The sequence below is a fragment of the Theropithecus gelada genome, chromosome 9 (assembly GCF_003255815.1).
Source record: "Theropithecus gelada isolate Dixy chromosome 9, Tgel_1.0, whole genome shotgun sequence".
NCBI lineage: Eukaryota > Metazoa > Chordata > Mammalia > Primates > Cercopithecidae > Theropithecus > Theropithecus gelada.
Window position 1 is genome coordinate 115,282,134 of NC_037677.1, and position 20,917 is coordinate 115,303,050.

Consider the following 20,917-nt stretch of genomic DNA (forward strand, 5'->3'; position numbering starts at 1 on the left):
TGCAATAAAATATCTTTACTACTTTATACAAGTAATTTCTGTCAAAAATCAGAGAGTAGAGCTCAAAACCTAGATCCAAATTTAACAATAAATTTGAATACTCTAGAAGTCATTAATCATTTAAAGTAGCCTAAGAAGGTTGTTTTTTTTTTTTTTTTTTTTAAAGACAGGGTCTCGCTCTATTGCCCAGGCTGGAAGCTTCACCTCCTGGGTTCACGCCATTTTCCTGCCTTCCAAGTAGCTGGGACTAAACGCGCCCACCACTATGCCAGGCTAATTTTTTTGTATTTTTAGTAGAGACAGGGTTTCACCATGTTAGCCAGGATGGTCTGGATCTCCTGACCTCATGATCTGCCCGCCTCAGTCTCCCAAAGTGCTGGGATTACAGGTGTGAGCCACCGCACTCAGCCTAAGAAGGTATTTCTAAAATCAGTCTACCAGTACCCAGTTTTCAATTGGTTTCCATTTTAGCTTGCTAAATTCTGACAGGTCGTTTAAATTAATGAAGCAAACAAGCCATCAATTAACTAAAATAACCATTAAACTCAAATGGATAGTAGTAACAGCAGTGAATGGTTGCATGCTTATTACGATATCAGGTACTGTGCGTTAAGCTCTTTATATCATGTTTTATTTCATTTACTCCTCAAAGAATTTCACAAAAAGGTAATTACTGTCTAAAAAGCATCCCTTGTGTTTATAGATTGTAGAACAATGTTCTATCTTGATAACTTCTGTAATCTCTCTCCCATGGACATTTATAAGTTGCCAGACAATTCCGACAAGTTTGAGGTTCTCGCTTATAGAAAGATACATACAAAAGCTCCTTGGGATTCCTTTAAATTTATAGTGTTTTATTCTAAGACAGACACATTAATTTTAAAACCATGCTTTTGACTATAGTTATCTTTGGTATTTCCTTTAGTTCTTGTGATTATTTCTATTTCTCTCCCCAGAACATCTTTACAAAATGACTGTAACTTTGCAAGTTACTTAACAGGCCTAAGAAGATGGACTTGTGAATGTGGATGTCTGTATGTGCAGCGTGAGGTAGGAAGTAAAGGAGAAATTAAGACCAAATATGAGGTTCAATTTTATCCATAAAATAAATTGTATTCTACAATTTATTTCTTGTATTTCCCTCACAGGTTCTGCAAAAAAACAAACTAGTTGGTTTCCACTAGCAGAGAACATTCCAACTGAGCTCTGAGTTTACATTTTACAATGATGAATGTCTATTTAATTTTTTTGCTCCAGCAAATGCAAGTACCATTAGGCCTCACAAAACACATACAGAACCACTGCCCTCTTGGAAAAGGCTGTAACAAACAGTTCCAACTCCAACAGAAATGAGAAATGTTTACCTGGTCTGAGGGTATACAGGCCTTTCACAATATTTGCCATAGTTGAAGGTGTGACCTGAAATGGTGTCGATTGGGCTTCTAAAAGTAAAGCTGAAATAAGAGAAAACAGGTTAAAAAGAATGTAACACGTATTGATTGTCAAGATTTCTCTATTACTGTTTTCCCAAAAACTCCTGAAACATAAACAATTGTAAGAAAGGAACAGTCAAATAAACCAATCAAACGTTTATATACTAAGGATTTTATTTTTTCAATCCAGTGCAGTAGCTAAAATACGTGAAGGTCTGCTGACACACTAATGGAAATGAATCAATTCATGGAGGTTCTGAAAAGTAAATAAAGCTTTCTAAAAGCACTAGTATAACCTATCATGAATGATACATTATAACTGAGTTGAGTTGAAAATGCTTCCATTACATTTGGAGAATAAAGTATCATACAATAACCTCCCTCAATCATTTCTCCTTCCCCCAAATCACCATTAGTAATTATTTGGTAACTGTGATCAGAGACAGAAATTCATTTACCCAAACGCTATAGCTACATCTACTATTTTCTTACAAGAGCTAAGGGCGAGGGATGATGATGGCTCATCTTTCTCATTTTTCATGTCTTTGGTGACCCTGACTCTGAACATGACAACAGAGACAGTTTTCTTTTAGGTTATCTACTGCCACACAAACATTTTTAAAAAGTTTTTAATCAGGAGGAATAATTCCTCTAGATTAGATCACTAACAAATACAACTAACAATTCCTCTAGATTAGATCACTAACAAATACAAATTCCATTGATTAGTGAACACAACAGATACTACTGACCTAAAATGATTCATTTTTAATTTATCTCAAAGACCTACATTTGCTAATAACAACAACAAACTTGGTATGATTTTACCCTAAGCCAGGCTTGTAACATCACATGTAAACTGATTTTGTTCTATTCATGCCTTTCTAAAAAGAGAAATGCCATCTTACTAGGCCAATGAGGATTTTATAGTCTCGAACATACAATTTGAGTTATGTCTGCATATATATGATGAAGGCCATCAGAGATGGACTGTTAAGTTTATCCTTCCGATTTTATCATCAGTAGACAGTTACAAGTTTGAACAGCATAGACCACCAGGGGTGTCCAATCTTTTGGCTCCCCTGGCCCACAATGGAAGAACTGTCTTGGGCCACACATAAAATACACTAACAACAGCTGATGGGCTTAAAAAAATTGCAAAAAAAACTCATTTTAAGAAAATTTATGGGCTGGGAGTGGTGGCTCACACCTGTAATCCCTTACACTTTGGGAGGCTGAGGAGGGTGGATCACGAGGTCAGGAGTTCAAGACCAGGCTGGCGAAACCCCATCTCTACCAAAAATACAAAAAAATTAGCCAGGCGTGGCAGTGGGCGCCTGTATCCCAGCTACTCAGGAGCCTGAGGCAGAGAACTGCTTGAACCCAGGAGGCGGGGGTTGCAGGGAGCCGAGATCACGCCACTGCACTCCGGCCTGGGTGATAGAGCAAGATGCCATCTCAAAAAAAAAAAAAAAAAGTTTACAAATTTGTGTTGGGCAGCATTCAAAGCCTTACTGGGCCACGTGGGGCCCGCAGGCCATGGGCTGGACAAGCTTGGTGTAGGCAAATGCTAAGCATTTCAGAAAATCATGTTGCTTTAAAATGCAATGTTTAAAAATTTAAATTATAAGTGTTAGGTTTTCAGAGTTTTTTCTACTCATAAGATTCTAATTTCAACATGTATCCAAAATCCAAGCACTCTCTCTCTTTATTAATCCATCTTCCTAACCTTTTCACCATTTTGGCCTGCAATTAGGCATGATCCTACTAACTCTTCATATTGAACAACATATTGATTATGTGGTCAAGTATATACATTTGTAAACCATTCCTACCATTACTGTAATCACCTATGTCAAATTTGATAGCTATGAAGAAATGATAAATACAAAGATACACACATAAAATGTACATAAATATTTGAAATAAATTTTAAAATGATTACATTTAATAACAAAAGATTATTAGAGTTAAGGTGTCACTCTATAGGAAAAGTGTTTAAAAGATTTTCTAGTTAATCTCCCCTTTTAAGGAAAAAGAAATGGGAGTTTGGGGGTGGTAACTTGAGAGAGGAAAGAGTACTGAGCATTTAGCAAGTGCTAGGTACTTTACATATATTTAATTCTCACAAGTTCGATCATTTACCTTTTTATTTTTAACAGGTAAGGAAACTAAGGCCAAAACAAAAACCCCTCACTGAATAGTCCACCTGAAGTCACAGAGTTAGCTAGAGGCAAAAGAGGTTCAAGAACGTTTTACTCTAAATTCTGTACTCTACTTCACCATACCAACACCGAAATGCTTGCTTATATGCAACAATCATCACACAGATATCAATAAGCCATATAGTTTAAACACTAGAATAGATAAGTTCTAATCGTAAAGTCTAGACAGGTTAAGTGCCTTGCTGAGAAAGTCACACACCTTTTGATACCTGAATTGGGACCAGAACGAAGCTCCTCTGCTCTTTCAAGTATTCCTCAGTGCTACACACTTGCTTAGGAGATTCTCTCCTTTATTAATTTGAAAAGCAATTCTTAAAATCAAAACTGAAAATACTCTTGGCTTCAAAAAAATTTCAAACTACAATGGTTTGAACTAAAAGACAATTGCCTAAGAAAATTAACTAAAACGTAACTATTTAGAACACTATGCAAACTGAACTAGAAATCTGCTGCTGTAAAAGTCAACGTACTATATTTTCCCAGAAAATTTCTACCATTAACCCCATGCTACACATTTATTGTTACATTTGCTCAGAATCACTAACACACTATGTAAATAACCTTGATTAACAATAGATCCTAGTAGTTCTGCAGCTTTCAGAGTTTAATTCAAATAATTTCAAAGGAAAACAATTTTACTATCAGCCAAAAATAGAAGCCACTTTATTTTATAAGCAAATATGTAAAAAATGATTATACCATGGAGCCGACAGAAAACTAGTTTTATCCCCAGTAAGAAGTTACTGTTTTCATTCATGAAACATACCAATAATGAATGATATGGGCATTCAATAACTGATTCTTTATTAACAGAGACAGTATTCGTTTTACATTTTTGTATTGGTTTTAAGACATGGCTCCCAAATTCTTCTGACATGCCTTTTATCAAGAGGTAGGATATATTCCTCTCTCCTGGAATTTTGGCTCTGTGACCACTTGCCCAGCAGAATACAGCAAAAGTGGCACTGTGCCAGCTTCTGAGCCCAGGATCTAAGAAACCAGCAGTTTCCATTTCCTGTATCTTGAGATACTCACTCATGAAGGAAACACAGAGGAACCAAAAGCTAGCACCAACTTACCAGCCATGTGAATGAGTCACACTGAAAGCCCCAGCCCCCAGTTAAGCCACAACAGACAATGCAGAGCAGAGCAGACATAAGCTACCCCACCAAGCCCTCCCAAATTGCAGAGCAAAATAAAAGACTGTTGGTGTTTCAAGCCACTGTGTTTTTGGATGATTTGGTACACAACAATAATAAATGTGAACACTAGCTTTCCAGATCTATCTGAAGCCACGGGAAGGAAATTATTGATCAGATTGTAGAAAATTACAGAAATTGAATGTAATTATTTGTTTGGCTGCAGTAAAGGGGTAATATAAAAATGTGTAAGTGGAAACGATATTAATAGCTGTGCTTTTCTGGTTGAAACTTTAACCTCTCTTTGTTTCCGTTTCTCCATTTCTAAAATGAGGGTAATGATTACACCTATCCTATAGGGTTAGGAGAATTAAATATTTTTAAAGTATAGGTCCTACCAAATATAAGCAGTGCCTGTGTGTTTAAAAACCTTCGATGATCATCCACATAATACAGTTAAACATTGTCCCTTGTTGTTCTGAAGCTCAAACCAATGAGGCCAGTCATTTCTCTAAGTACAATGCCTGATAATTGTGCAATAAATATCTGACAAACTCAGTTTTGTCCAATTTACAAAAGCTTAAGGACCTTTCTGTTTACTTGGAAATAAAAAGATATATCCACCTTTAAGTGTAATTTTTATTGAAAACCAGACAATATGATTATGTTTTCTCTCACCAGATCTGGACTACTATATTCTTTCTTGAATATTCTCTTTGCATACATCCAATAAAATTAGTTTCCAAATTACTGGCAAATAAAATATATTTACAAAGTAGACAGGCTTTTTCTACCAAATGGTAGCATTTCTCTACAGAATTTTAACAAGATTTCAAAATGCTCTATCTTGTCATGAAAGCAAAAAGACAATGTCAGTATCAGGAAATACTTAAGTGGTTATAATACCTGGAATACCTCATGAGACAATGTTTAAAGATGTTTATAAACATCTCCCAGCCTTACAAAAAAAAAAAATGCAAGTCATATTCCCAAGACTCTAGGCCTCTTTTCTGATTCTGGAATCTCTTGGGAACATAATAATGAAATGTATATTATCTTCAACTACACTATTCTTTGAAAAAACCCTACCTTTCTAAACTAGCCCCACGCTCGATAATTCTTTCACTTAACATTAAAAACGGGAAAAAAAAAAAGTTTATGGTCAAGCTTGGAACAATTCTTTTGTAAATTCTAGTAAAAGTTCATTGTGGTAGACACTAATTATGGTTCACAGGAAAGCAAAAATACATCCTGCCAACCCAAATATGTGCCACATTCGAAAAAATGACTTGATGTGTCACACAAGATATGAGCTTTAAAAGGATGCCGAGACATTAGGTTACAGGGACTTCCTAACTCTACCTGGAGAAGTATATTCTTTCAGGAAAGGTAGGATGAGATGCTACCTACTGCGAGGGGAAGAGGACTCAAGAATGGGGAGAGGAGAAACTAACTGAGCTTAATATTCTTAATAATCTACACAGGCACATGAAATATTTTACAAATCCTAATTCACAGGAGAGAAAACTCAGGGCCACAAGACGCAAAGAAGTTTGCCTAAAATAGAGAATAAATGACAGAACCAGACTAGAGAAGGGTTTCTGCACTAAAGAGTAAAAATCAGAGGATTCTGTACTACCATTTCAGAGAAACAACACTGTATTCCTTCTAGAGTTACTGGTAGTAAAGTTAGAAGTGAACTTCCTAATAATACTTTCCCCACTGTCAGGGAGAAAAAGGGGCAGGCAACAAGTTATCAGGGCAACACAAGGGCACTGTCCAATGACCTGGTAAAGGTGCTCACAGCTCACGGGGTGACCTTCAAGTCCCATTTTTAATTCCGCAGTGTCTCAGGTGGGCTTCAACACTTCCTATCTGGTTCAGAAGATGTTAATATTGGGATTTACATGACAGTGCTCTCAGACCAAAAAGAAAAAGCTCATTGCTAGTGTTATCTCACCCCTATAAGCTGAATTACTTACGCATTAGGCTGTAAATGTGCTTTTCTGCAACATGTTCCGTAAACAGCTTTATAAGGTCATCTTTTAAGTCTCTGTTAAGCTTGGTTTCGATGTAAAACTTATTCTGAAAAATAAAATGAAATCTTTTTTGTGTATTAATTAGGGAAATGGTTAGTCTAATGAACTGGAGCACTAAATATTTTAGAAAACAATGCATAAAGGCATCAATTAAAACAGAAAAACTCAACATCCAACAACAAAAGCCCTGCAGCTGTTAGTTACTTGTCTTTCTGGCACGGGTTGAAAACATGAAAAAAAGTTTTGAACCATACATCTCCGAAAGAACACTGGGGGATATCCAACATTAACTAGACAGGGATGCACAAACATTGCAGAACCACACTGTGTGGAACACCCTTTAAAAATATATCATCAAAAGACAACATGGAGAAACACTAATGAAAATTACCCCATTTATCAATGATCTGGGTTGAAAGCAGGCTGTGGACATGCACTGGCTGACTCCCCAGCACACACTCAATTTCACTGATGAAAGTCATTCAGCTTCTGGCATTCCCTGGGGACCACCTTTGGTTCAGAGGTAGACACTCAAGGCAGCCCAAGCAGCCTTAGAGAAACCTTGGCATGAGGGAAAAATCTCTTGCAGTCATCTTATAACCATGAGGGGAATGTCAGGCCTCTGAGCCCAAGCCTGCACCTATACATCCAGATGGCCTGAAGCAACTGAAGAATCACAAAAGAAGTGAAAATGGCTGGTTCCTGCCTTAACTGAGGACATTATCTTGTGAAATTCCTTCTCCTGGACAATGAGTCTCAGAAGCTCCCTCTGAGCTCCCGGTCTGAGCACCTTGTGACCCCTGCCCACCAGACAACAACCTCTTTGACTGTAATTTTCCACTACCTACACAAATCCTATAAAACTGCCCCACCCCTATCTCCCTTTGCTGACTCAGCCCACCTGCACCCAGGTGATTAAAAAGCTTTATTGCTCACACAAAAGCCTTTTGGTGGTCTCTTCACACGGACACCCGTGACAGGGAAGAGGATAAAACAGATGTTATGGACAGCAGAGAGACCAAAAACCAAGTCCTTAGTAATACTGTTGAACCACAGATTCAACCAACCTTGGACACAGCCTCATTTCTGGAGTTTTATTACAAGAGATAATACTCTTCATTATTTAAATCACTTTGAATCATGTTGTCTGTTTCTTGCAGCTGAAATCTTGACTAGAATTACTGGCAAGTCCAAAAAAAAAGTTGGTTTTTTTTGTTTGTTTTTTATTGAGACAGAGTTTTACTCTTGTTGCCCAAGCTGGAATGCAATCATATTGGTCAGGCTGGTCTCAAACTCCTGACCTCAGGTGATCCGCCCACCTCTGCCTCCCAAAGTGCTGGGATTCCAGGCGTGAGCTACCACGCCCAGCAAAAAAAGTTTTTCATATTTAAGTGTTAATGCAGAAGAGTAGAAAACACATAGAGGAATGTTAAGTCGCTCACTGATTCTCTCAATTTAATTTAAAAAGATTTCTTTTTGGAGATAGGGTTTCACTCTATTGCCCAGGCTGGTCTCAAATGCCTGGCCTCCCACTTCAGCCACCTGAGTAGCTGGGATCACAGATGTGAGCCACTACGTCTAGCCATTTAATTCTTACACAAGTTTTTTTCCGTCTTTTTAAAAAATATATAAAAATAAGATGCACATGGTTAAAAAATAGAACGCATGCAAAACAGTATGCAATAAAAAGTCTCTCAATGCAGACCTTCTGACCCAATCCCAAAAGGTCCCATTCATTCTACACTGGGAAAACTTCTGTATATTCTTTCTAGGATGTTCCTTGCATATATGTGGATATGCTTTTTTCCCCCTAAAAAAAAAAAATACTAGTGAGAAAATATTAAACACTGCATTGTATCTTGCTTTTTCATTTTTCATTTAATGTTGTATATTGGAAGATTTTTCTCTTAAAAAAACAGAGTTGTGTTACTTATAATTGCATATTTTTCTGTCTTCCATAAATTATTTAAATAATAGTCCCTACTGATGACAATAAACCTGCGTAATTCTTGTATGTGGAAGTCTTACAGGTGGACGGATGTTAGAGACCAGCCTGGATAACATACCAAGATCCCATCTCTACAGGGGAAAAAAAAAAAAATTCCTAACATTAGGTATGGAAAAATCTACTCCTTCCTTACTGATCTGAAATGTCACCTTTCTTATTAAACTTCTACATTTACTTCAGCTTATTTCTGGGCTCTGTTCCCTTGATCTATCTACCCCTGCCACCAATGACGATCTGTTGGGAGCAAGCCCCCCAGAATCTGGCCATAAACTGGCCCCCAAGACTGGCCATAAACAAAACCTCTGCAGCACTGTAACATGTTCATAATGCTTTTCTCTCCTGGTATATTGTCCTATTGACATTTAAGATCTGAATGCCCAGCATTTTAATGTACCCTTTCTACTCTTTGTAAGTAACTAGAAACCATTAAAAATAAATAGTATGAAAACTTCAGAATTACTTAGAAACTCCAATTAGTCCACCTCTTTTTAACTTTGTCTCAGGTACAATAATGTTAAATTCCAAAATTGTAAGCAAAAATAAACGTCTTTATTTCATCTCTGTGCCTTTCAACAAGACCTTAGTTACAATTAATCTTCTAGTTTAATGACAATTTCTTGATATTCATATAGACAGACTTCTAACAAAGACATTAATTTTGACAAATGTTTTAAAAAATTTCTGTGTCAGCAAATGAAACTTTGCTTATTATGGCACTAGTAGGTTAACATTTCAAACTATTTTCTTTAATATACTTTTCTAACAAAGCAGTACCAAAGTTCAAATAATTTCTATCTTCTGGACAATAAAAACAATTTAAATAACAAATTTTCAAAAGTAACTACAAAGCAAATTCAAGCTCTTAATCTATAAGAAAAGTTGTAGTTACGCTTTACAATCTAAGATCCCTTATTTGAATTCTGCTAGCTGAAACAGTAAGTTTGAAGTTCATTTACTCTAAATTGACACAAGACTTCTTAAACCCCAGGATCCCACCATAAAGTTTAAGAAAGCAACAATGGCAATACAGAAAAGCATAAATCACCTTTCTGTCTTAACCTATTCTTTTAATAAACCAGCTATTTACCTTTTGATTCAAAATTATAACAGACTTTTGTTTTTATTACTAATGCTACCTAGCCAACATGCTTACTGGTAAATGCCATTAAAATGGCAGACATGCAAGTCAAGAAATCTATTCACCCACCCTAAACTCCTTTATCCACAAACAGGCCCTGTCTTTCAGCTCCGCTTCCATACCTGGTCTCCACTGAAAACTTTAAAACAGCAAGAATAAGGAGTCGGCTGGCACGGAAATAAAATGTTTGCTCTGTCAGTACAGGACATTTACCTAACACACACTCCTGATGAATAGCCCATGATAGGATTTCACCAAAATGATACAATGTAGCTACCTCCCAGGCTTACACTCTCCCCAGTAAGTTAATTCTGCTAACCTAGAGGCACTTATTCCTAGTGTTATCAATAATATTTTTCCTTAGTTTCATGATTCATAAAGGAGTTCTGGCACTTAAACCAAAAGAAAAGCCTTTTTATACATTCCTTTCTTGGTAAAAGGCAAAAACCAGTTTCTTTGGCATTATACTGACTAGAAAACTAGTACTATTAAAATTGTTGTCAGTAACCAAGAAGTAAGTGTAAATGAAAATCATGAAGTACTACATCGTCTTTTGGGAAGTGCCTTCTAAATTAGAGGTAGGTGTACTTTTGTTTTGTTTTTGTTAAGTGCATTTCATGGAGAGTAAGTCATTTGTAAGATTGCCATCCACATACAGCAACCTACATGCTACAAAAAGTAGGATCAACCTGAACATCTCATTCCCTAGTCTAATAAAGAACGGGGATCATGGTTTCTAAGGGCTCCTCCATGCAACAGGAGCACTAACATTAAGACTCTATGACTCTGGATATTTAAAACAGGGAGGAAGCTGATCAACAAAGTCACAGTCTACAGCTTATACTCATAGCATAACTTTCCAAATAAACAGATCATCAGAATGGCAGCAATGTTTTACTGTTCTATTTTTTATGGAAGAACTTACTTGGCATTTTACTTTCTGAGGACAAGAAATCTTACATATCTTTATATTTGTAGAACCAAACACAGTGCCTTCCACATAGCAGAAATAAAATAAGTACTCATGTGGGTGACTGCTTATCTTAATGCCTACTTGTCTATTCAGCAATTGTTACTTAACGGAATTTCAAAGCAGAAAAAAAAGTTCTTCTATGTCAACAACTATCAAACATTACTGAAATAATTAAATTTCCATTTCTAACACAAATGTACTAAAAGAAAAACAGAACATGCTTAACTCTTTGCATCTATTTGTGCTCTGACCAATACACCTAGGTATTTGGGAAGGAGGAAGGAGCTCTCTAACTTACCATATATATGAAAAGAGGCACAATGCTCTGCAATGCTCCCATATATTGTCCAAGAGCTATATTAAATCTTTCAATATAGAGATCTGGAGGGCTGGCCTGTGAGAAAGAACAGAAGTGTGATCAATCTGGGAAACCTGGGAAAGACCTTCCACCACAATCTGAAATACAAATAGAAGGAATTCAGAATTCATAGAGATTCACCAAAAAAAAAAAGAGGAAGACACGTACACTCTGAAGGTAAGACTTCTACCTTTGTTCCAAAATCTATGTAAAACTGAGGTTTAGCCATCTTTAAAAGCTGTGTAACCTCAAATGTTAATTAAAAGGCTTCTTCTTTTACTGAATAAAAAGGTGCATTCAGGCCGGGGGTGGTGGCTCACACCTGTAATCCCAGCATTTTGTGAGGTCAAGGTGGGTGGATCACTTGAGGTCAGGAATTCAAGACCAGCCTGGCCAACACAGTGAAACCCCGTCTCTACTAAAACTACAAAAATTGGCCGGGTGGAGTGGCAGGTGCCTGTAATCCCAGCCACTTGGGAGCCTCAGGCAGGAGAATCACTTGAACCTGGAGGCGGAGGTTGCAGTGAGCCGAGATCACACCACTGCACTACAGCCTGGGCGATAGAGCAAAACTTTGTCTCAAAAAAAAAAAAAAAAAAGATGCACTCAAAGATAAATAACATGATTTTTTAAAACTATTACTGAATTACATGGATATTCTATATAGAAACCAAACTATATTTGAACCTGGAATAAGTTGGGAGGATATTCAACTAAGTGGTATAGGCTTCATGTACTACTAGAATGGCTAATGAAATTTACAATTACCTTAAGCACAGAAATATTCTGATTTCTATGCTAACTTGGTTGTAAACCACTTCTGTAACTAATTATAAATATTAGTTAGAAAGCATGGATACAAATGACACATATACATCTTCAGCTCTGTAGAGTAGTAAAATACAATACATTCCTCTATTAACTCACTTTTACAAAATACCAAATCATAAAACCATCAAAAGAGAACACTTCCAACTTTTTCGTATGTTATAAACTGAGTAGAATATAGACGGTGTTCCTCTAAAATTCCTATGTTGAAGCCCTAAACCCCTCATACTGCCATACTAGGAATAAGGAAGTAATTAAGGCTACATGAAGTCACGAGGGTAGAGCCCTGATCCTATAGGATTAGTGTCCTTAGATGAAGAAACACCAGAACACTCAGGTTCTCACTCCTCCCACAGGGCTCAGAAAAAAAGGCCATGTGAGGACTGCAGTGAGAAGGCAGCCATTTACAAGCCAGGAAGAGGGCCCTCACCCGGAACCAAATAGGAAGCACCTTTGTCTTGGACTTCCTAGCCTCCAGAACCATGAGAAACAAATTTCTTGGTTTAAGCCACCAGTTCATAGTACAGCTGACCCTTGAAAAACCGGAGAGTTAGGGGAGCCAACACCCAAACACAGTCAAAAATCTGTGTATTACTTTTTCACATCCCCCCCAAATTTACCAGACTACTGTTGACCAGAAGTCTCACTGGTAACATACACCGTCAATTAACACATATTTTGTATATTATATGTATCATTTATACTGTAGTTTTACAATAAAGTAAGCTGGAGAAAAAATATTAACAAAATCATCAAGAAGAAAAAATGTATCTATTCATTAAGTGGAAGTATATCATCATAAAGATTTTCATCCTCATCTCCACAGTGGGAAAAGGGTTGGCCTTGCTGTGTCACAGGGGTGGGAGAAAATCCATGGATAAGTGGACCTACATGGGTCAAACCCGTGTTGTTCAAGGGTCAACTGTATTTTGTTGTGGCAGCCCAGTTGAAGACACTGTTTTACAAAAGTGCATCCATGCATGATTTCATTCTATTCTGTAAAGCTAAGTTAATTAGGTCCCATTTTAACACTAAAGAAACACCTAAATGGCCACTAATTTGTCTAAGATTAGACCATCAGCAAATGACAGATCCAGGTCTTCCAATTAAGAATTCATTTCTGGGTCAGAGTGTTGGGGGATGAGCATGGTACACAACAGAATGCAAGCAAAACTGATTCTACACAAGAACTAACTTGTGTTAGTCCCACAGCCTATCAATCACATCTTACACAAAAAGTCTTGCTTTCAAATAAGGATATTAAGAAATGCCATATGGAAGGATTCCTAAATATTAAATTTTTTTTTTTTTTTTTTTTTTTTTTTTTTTTTGAGACGGAGTCTCGCGCTGTGTCACCCAGGCTGGAGTGCAGTGGCGCGATCTCGGCTCACTGCAAGCTCCGCCTCCCAGGTTCAGGCCATTCTCCTGCCTCAGCCTCCGAGTAGCTGGGACTACAGGCGCCCGCCACCACGCCCGGCTAGTTTTTTGTATTTTTAGTAGAGACGGGGTTTCACCATGTTAGCCAGGATGGTCTCGATCTCCTGACCTCGTGATCCGCCCGTCTCGGCCTCCCAAAGTGCTGGGATTACAGGCTTGAGCCACCGCGCCCGGCCAATATTAAATTTTAAAACATGAAATTATAAGACCACTTCAGCTAAGCTGTTTCAGAAATGTTCAAATATTTTTATACTATTTTCAAAGAAGATTCAACTCATATTTCAGTTCTACTTAGAAGCTTATATACATGTAAAGAATTGTCTTTACTTCTCCTAATTCATCTCCCATTACTGAGTACTTACAGGTTTGGTGCACGCTAGGTGTTTTTATTTACATTTCCTTTTTTATTTATTTATTTATTTTTTGTACATTTTGAGACAGGTCTTGCTCTGTCTTCCAGGCTGGAGTGCAGCTCACTGCGGCCTCCACCTCCCAGGCTCAACTGATCGATCCTCCCACCTCGGCCACCTCCCAAGTAGCTGGGACTACAGGTATGCAGCACTAGGCCTGCCTAATTTGTCTGTCTGTCTGTTTGTTTGTTTTGGTAGAGATGGGGTCTTGCTATATCGCCCAGACTGGTCTTAAATTCCTGGGCTCAAGCCTCAGCCTCCCAAAGGGTTGGGATTACAGGTGTGAGCCATCACACTCAGCCCATTTCTTTTTCTTAGTCCTTCTAACTGCCTATAAATTGAATGTTATTTCCATTTTACAGATGAGGTGACTAGGGCTCGGAAATAGTCACCTGTCTATAATTCTACAGTGAATAAACCCAAGAACTACGAGTCAAACCATGATCAATCCAAGGTCTTCTACATCTACTTAAATTCTCTTTTGGCACCCTGAAACCTTTTTACAAACTTCTCAATATAGGGCACAACTGTCTACCTCTGGTTGCACGGCAAAGAACAGGACTGACAATGGGAATACTAGCACTCCCCAAAAGACACAAGGCCTCCCTGACTGTTCTTTCTACCTGACCATCTCTATCCACACCCACTAAGCTGGCTAACTTCTAGTCATTCCTTCAAAAATATCTGACTACATGGCCCTTCCGTGGGGCACCACTACACTCACTTCCCTCACTGGGTAGTCTCTGTCACTACCTTCAAGCCCCTGGAGGGCAATATTTGTGTCTTATCTGTGTATCTCCAGTGCTGACCACAGTGCGTGGAACATAGTAGATACAGAATGCATTGTTTTCCAAGGAAAGAGTCTTGTTTAAATCTCAACTTTGACTCTCAATCTAATTTAGCATTATTTAAATCTAAATTCCTACTTAACAAGGCTGTATGACATTAAGAAATTCATTTTGCCCTCAATATCTATATCTATACATTCAAAATAGGAAAAATACTAGCTGTGGTACTTCCAAGATGTGATGAAAATCAAATAAAATAGTGGGTGTTTTGAAAATGTCAAGTATTACACATGTATATGCAACTAGGAAGTAAACTCCTTTCTGAATTAACTACCCATTTGTCTAATGCTTCAAAAAAAAAATCCAACAACATTTTTGTTTTTGAGATGGAGTCTTGCTCTGTCACCCAGGCTGGAGTGCAATGGCATCATCATCTCGACTCACTGCAACCTCCATCTCCCGGGTTCAAGTGATTCCTCTGTCTCAGCCTCCTGAGTAGCTGGGATTACAGGTGTGGGCAACCACACCCAGCTAATTTTTGTATTTTTAGGAGAGATGGAGTTTCACCATGTTGGCCACGCTGGTGTTGAACTCCTGACCTCAAGTGATCCGCCCACTTCGACCTCCCGAAGTGCTGGGATTACAGCCATGAGCCACCGCACCTGGCGTAATAACATTTTTAAAAGCATTCTTTGTTAACTAAAGAACTTGGGGAAAATGGATCCATGTTATAGGCAAACTTTTACCTATAATTCATGAACAGAATCAAATGGAACATCTTCCTCTAAACTGCTTCGAAGAACTCTAAAAATGATTATTTTGGCAAAGAAATACATTTTAGAAGTATTACGTGAAAAAAAATCTTAAAAGCTGTTGCGCTAAAATAATGTTCTCTTTTTACAAAGATCACTTTATACTACACTCTAGGCCCCATTGGGGAAACTGTTACCTATTTGATTTACCTTATTTCAACATGACAGTATTTGGCTTGGACATTCAAGTTTTTACCCCTAAACAAGCAAGCTTTGCTTTTTCCCCAAAGAAAACAAGAAAAAACTGCCAGAAAAATAATAACCATTGTTACAGGATCTTTGGGGTGTCGTTTTTCTGGCCAGAAACCCCTGTCTTTACCTGAGTTTTGCTGAGACCCACTGGGCTCATTTTGCCCACTCGACCTGGCAGGCTGCGCTCGGCTCACACTACTGGCCTGGGTCCCATGCCTGCCAAAGGCAAGTCAGGTGTGGAATGGCAAGGGGTGTGTGAGTGAGCATGGGGTCCGGCCACTGCACACAGTCAGACATGCTGGCTGCTGCAGCAGGGCAAGCAGCTCCAGGTGCTGGCACAGGTGCCGGCTCTCTGAGAGGCTGTGGCCGGACCAGGCACACCACAAGCAGCTTCCACAGATGGCACTGGGAAATATGGTGGTGCCTGGAAGCTTGAAAACTCTAAGAACCAAAGGGCCCCAAAGAGGGAGTGACAGCCCTGGCTCAGGGAGCTCCCAGGTCTGGGCTTCCCGAAGGGTCACAACTCTTCTTTCCTTCTCTTTGCCCACAATGTGGCGAGCAAGGGGCATGTCTCAGCCCTGTTTGTGTTACAGCTCTTTAGCTTCACCATTCAGCGGGCCCCGAGTTCCTGTCCTGTGACCAGAAGAAAAGATCTGCAGACAAGTGGAGGAGCAAGACAAAGAGGAGCTTCACTGAGCAACAGAACAGCTCAGAGGAAACCTGCACGGAGCAGCTCCTTTCCACAGCCTGGCTGTCTGGACAAGTGTTCAGCTCCTAGCAGAAAGGGTAGCTCCTCTCTGCAGCTGGTCGTCCCATTGTCTGCACAGCTCTCAGCAGAAAACAGGCCCTAAAGTGAGTGGCTCCTCTCTGCAGCTGGTCATCTCAACAACTGTTCAGCTCTGGGTAAGCCCAGGGCTTTTATGGGCCCAGAAGGGAGGAAGTACGTGCCCACTGGTCCATGGCCAGCCACAGGCAGGCCTGGAAAAGCCACCACAAGTTCCCACTCCAGTCTGTAAGACTGGCAGCCTGGCCCCAGCCTTCAGGCCCTCCTTGGCTTGAAGGTGGGGGCCTCACTGGGGACCTGCCCTCTTCCACCCAGGAACCTGTCTGCCTACTGCTGCCGTTCAAGGAGCCCACGCTGTAGGTGCCAAGGGGCGCCTGCAGGCCAGCACCAAGCTGAGCTCGGCACCCCTCGGCTTCCTTTCTATACTTGTCGGTGCCCAAAGTCCAAAGGGGACTGAGGCAGCAGGGGGCTAGTGTGTTTGCACTGCCCTGAGCATGTGCACACCTGGCCAGGCTGTGACAGCACCTGGGCTCACCCCCAACTTTGCTCCAAGATCAGAGTGGGTGCCAATAGCAGGGAGAAGCCAGGCAGTGGGAGCAGACTCTTCTGAGCGTTCGAGGGCAGGGGGTCCTTCCTGGGCCCCCAAGAATGCAGGGATGTCTGAGTCCACGGCTGTGGACTGGGTGGCTGCAGCAGCACCCAGTGTGCTCCCACCCAACTCAGAAGAGGCAAAGCTCCTGCTTGTCCCTAGCTCCTGCCGGGTCCATGGAGCGTGCAGCCCCACCCGTGCCACCTCCCTACTACAGCGGCGTGATGGCAGTAGCCACTCCAGACGGACCGCCACCAACATCACTATTACTCCAAACTTGCTCCAATTTTTCGTAACAGATCTAGATTCCCTGAGTTTTGTAATATAGCTGTGTGAGAATATTTTTAAAACAATGAGTAATGCATTCATCTGGTTGAAAATTCAAATGAGTTCAAATGGGTTTAGAGTAAGTTTTCCTTTCATTCCTTCCTCCCTGAACCAACCAATACTTTTTATATCCTTCCAGAAGAATTTTATGCCTATACTAGAAAATAAATGTTCCATTTATAGCTCTTTAGACACAAATGCTAAGGTATAATCACACACATCTGCACTTTCCCTAACAATGGATCTTGTAGTCAGTTTTATTCCAGTGGTTCTTGCTAACATTTTGGTCTCTGGAAACCTTTACACTCCTAAAAACAACTCAAGATTCCAAAAAGCTTTTTGTTTATATGCAGGTTGTATCTATGAGTATTTACCATAATAAAAATTAAAACTAGGTTCTAAAAATACATATTAATTCATTCTAAAATGACAATAACAAACTCATCACCATCTTATTTTTATGAAAATAACTATTTACCAAAACAAAATTTAGTAAGAGGCGTGTCACTGTTTTTACATTTTTGCAAGTCTCTTTAGAGCCTAGCTTAATAGAAGACAGCTGGATTCTCATATCTGCTTCTGCAATGGAATCAGTTGTGATGTGTTATTTTCTGAAACAGTCAATGAATTTGTTTTAGTCTATTCCATTAAAAGCCACTGGTCCATCTTCTACTTTGAATGGATCTTTTCCATATATACTTTATAACATCACACATTGGTCATTTGGAAAATACTGATTCTCTGAGTTATGTAGATCTTCCCAATGTTGATTTCATTAGACAATATCAAAAAATACATCTCTGATGAGACAGTATCAACACTTATCTCATCAGAAGTCTTTTTAAGTATTGGGAAGCTATCAAGGTCACAGTGGTAGATACAAATTTTCCAAAATTTTAATTTTCACTTCAAAGCTCAAATTTCATTATTGGCAACAAATACTGTCAGTCATTTTCCTTGAAGTGACAATCTTAGTTCACTAATTTCTGAGAAAATGTCTGTCAAATGCCAAAGTCTAACCATAGTCTGTCAGCCATTTTTCAAGTGAAAATAGTGTTCTATGGGGAAAGGCAGGGTTAGTTCAAAATTCATACAATCACACAAGCACTTTTTCTCAAAACCGCCATTGTACTCTAGTATGCAGTGTCCCATTTCTTTACATAAAATATTTTTTAAAGTATAAAGTCAGAATTTAATAAAATTAATAATTTTCTCTGTTTCATCTGGGACATTCTTAATGAAAACGGCTTCCTCCCCCTCACAAGCATGTGGAAATGAAGATTCATGCTAAGGCACCAGCATCTATCCATCATTATTCATAGACCCCTCTGAAAGGCTTTTGGGGACCCTCCGAGGTCCTCAAAACACACACACTAAGAAGAATATCTATTTCTGTAAGATGCTTGAATGTACTATTTATTTAATCAGATGTCATACTGATAGCTTGGTGCTAATCCTTTGTTACCAGATTGTTGCACTGAGTAACTTCATATAGATGTTACAGACAATAATTTCAAAACAACTTTTAAATTAAAAAAGGTAGAACTAGATAATAGTCTTATGCATAATTATATAAAAAATAATTTCAGTGTCTAGTTTAAATAGTCAAACACCACTGCGAAATACCGCTAAAAATATATACATATACATACATGGTCCTAGTGTGAAAAATGCCTTACAGCAAGAAAGGAAAAGACAGATTTGATATACATACCACACCTTCACAGAAGGGAAGGGGAAAGAAAGCTTGTCATCTTTAATTTTCAAAGCTAAACAAGAAAGGTTGGTTGGTCAGTCACCCTAATCTGATGTATAGTAATAATTTTAGAAGAGGATGATTTGTTTAAACAATTTTACTAGTCAACAGACTTAAATATACTATCATGTGGGTCAGTATTGCCCAAAGGAACTTTCTTTGATGATGGGAATGTTCTATATCTGCACTGTTCAATATGGTAACCACCGGCCACGTGTGGTTACTGAGCCTTGGAATGTGTTTAATTAAACTAAGGAACCAAATATTTACTTCATTTTAATTGTAATAGTCATACATGACTAACTGGACAACGCAGATGTAAAATACAAACGAGTTCTACAATTTCATATTTATATCCCTCCTCCTCTGCCTACCCCCATCCTCGTCCCCATCCAACCAAAATGAAACATGAAAAAAATTAAGAATATGTGCTTTTACCTTCACAAAAGCATTCTGGTTGTCTTCAAATAAATAAGTGACTTTTGCATGCTGGAATGAAGTAGACAGGAAGAAGGGGAGGAAGAGAAGGCCCTAATAAACATGACAAAACATGTATCTTTGTGGAAGTAATATATGTTCCTTGAAATTTTTAAAAATTTAAAATGCAACTATACAAAAATAACCACTACCAACATTGGTAGAAAATTATTACCATTTTGGTCCCTTTGTTCTTTTTTTTTCTTCCTGTGTGCATGTGTCTGTTTCTAAACAACTATGGCTTATTTTGTAACCTGATTTTATTTTTATTTTTTTTTAGAGACGGAGTCTCGCTCTGTCGCCCAGGCTAGAGTACAGTGGCACGATCTCGGCTCACTGCAAGCTTCACCTCTCAGGTTCACGCCCTTCTCCTGCCTCAGCCTCCCGAGTAGCTGGGACTACAGGCGCCTGCCACCATACCTCGCTAATTTTTTTTTATTTTATTTTTTTAGTAGAGACGGGGTTTCACTGTGTTAGCCGGGATGGTGATCCGCCTGCCTCGGCCTCCCAAAGTGCTGGGATTACAGGCGTGACCCACCGTGCACAGCCTGTAACCTGATTTTATCCCCCAGCTATAGATCATCACCATTTTTCTTTCTATAACCTAATTTTAACAACTGTTTGGACACATCATTGTCTATTTCATCAGTTCCTTGTCACTGGATATTTAGGCAATGCTTTGCTGTTTATGTTATCCAGGTCTGCATGGATACTTCTAATCCAGACCAGCACTCTAGCTGTGCAAATGTATGAGCAGCATCAGCAACAACATAATCTTACTCTTTTTTTTTTTTTTTTTGGAGACAGAGTCTCACTCTGTGGCCCAGGCTGGAGTGCAGTGGGGTGATCTCGGCTCACCACAAGCTCCGCCTCCTGGGTTCTCGCCATTCTCCTGCCTCAGCCTCCTGGGTAGCTGGGACTACAGGTGCCCGCCATCACATCTGGCTAATTTTTTGTATTTTTAGTAGAGACGGTGTTCCACCGTGTTAGCCAGGATGGTCTCGATCCTCAGACCTCATGATCCGCCCGCCTCGGCCTCCCAAAGTGCTGGGATTACAGGCATGAGCCACCGCGCCCGGCCCTCAATCTTAAACATAAGATACACTGTAGGCCGGGCGCGGTGGCTCAAGCCTGTAATCCCAGCACTTTGGGAGGCCGAGACGGGCAGATCACGAGGTGAGAAGATCGAGACCATCCTGGCTAA

The 20,917-nt window shown here is 39.3% G+C and overlaps 1 protein-coding gene across 1 annotated transcript in view; it reads right to left on the reverse strand.

Moving 5' to 3' along the window:
* The window catches only part of CACUL1 (CDK2 associated cullin domain 1), a 72,825-nt gene that overhangs the window by 14,593 nt on the left and 37,315 nt on the right, over positions 1-20,917 (reverse strand). Inside the window, exons 4-6 of the mRNA XM_025396738.1 lie at positions 11,254-11,349; positions 6,780-6,882; positions 1,365-1,454 (exon numbers count right to left, since the gene is read on the reverse strand). Of these exons, the coding sequence (XP_025252523.1) occupies positions 1,365-1,454; positions 6,780-6,882; positions 11,254-11,349 (289 nt within the window). The remainder of the gene's footprint in view (positions 1-1,364; positions 1,455-6,779; positions 6,883-11,253; positions 11,350-20,917) is intronic.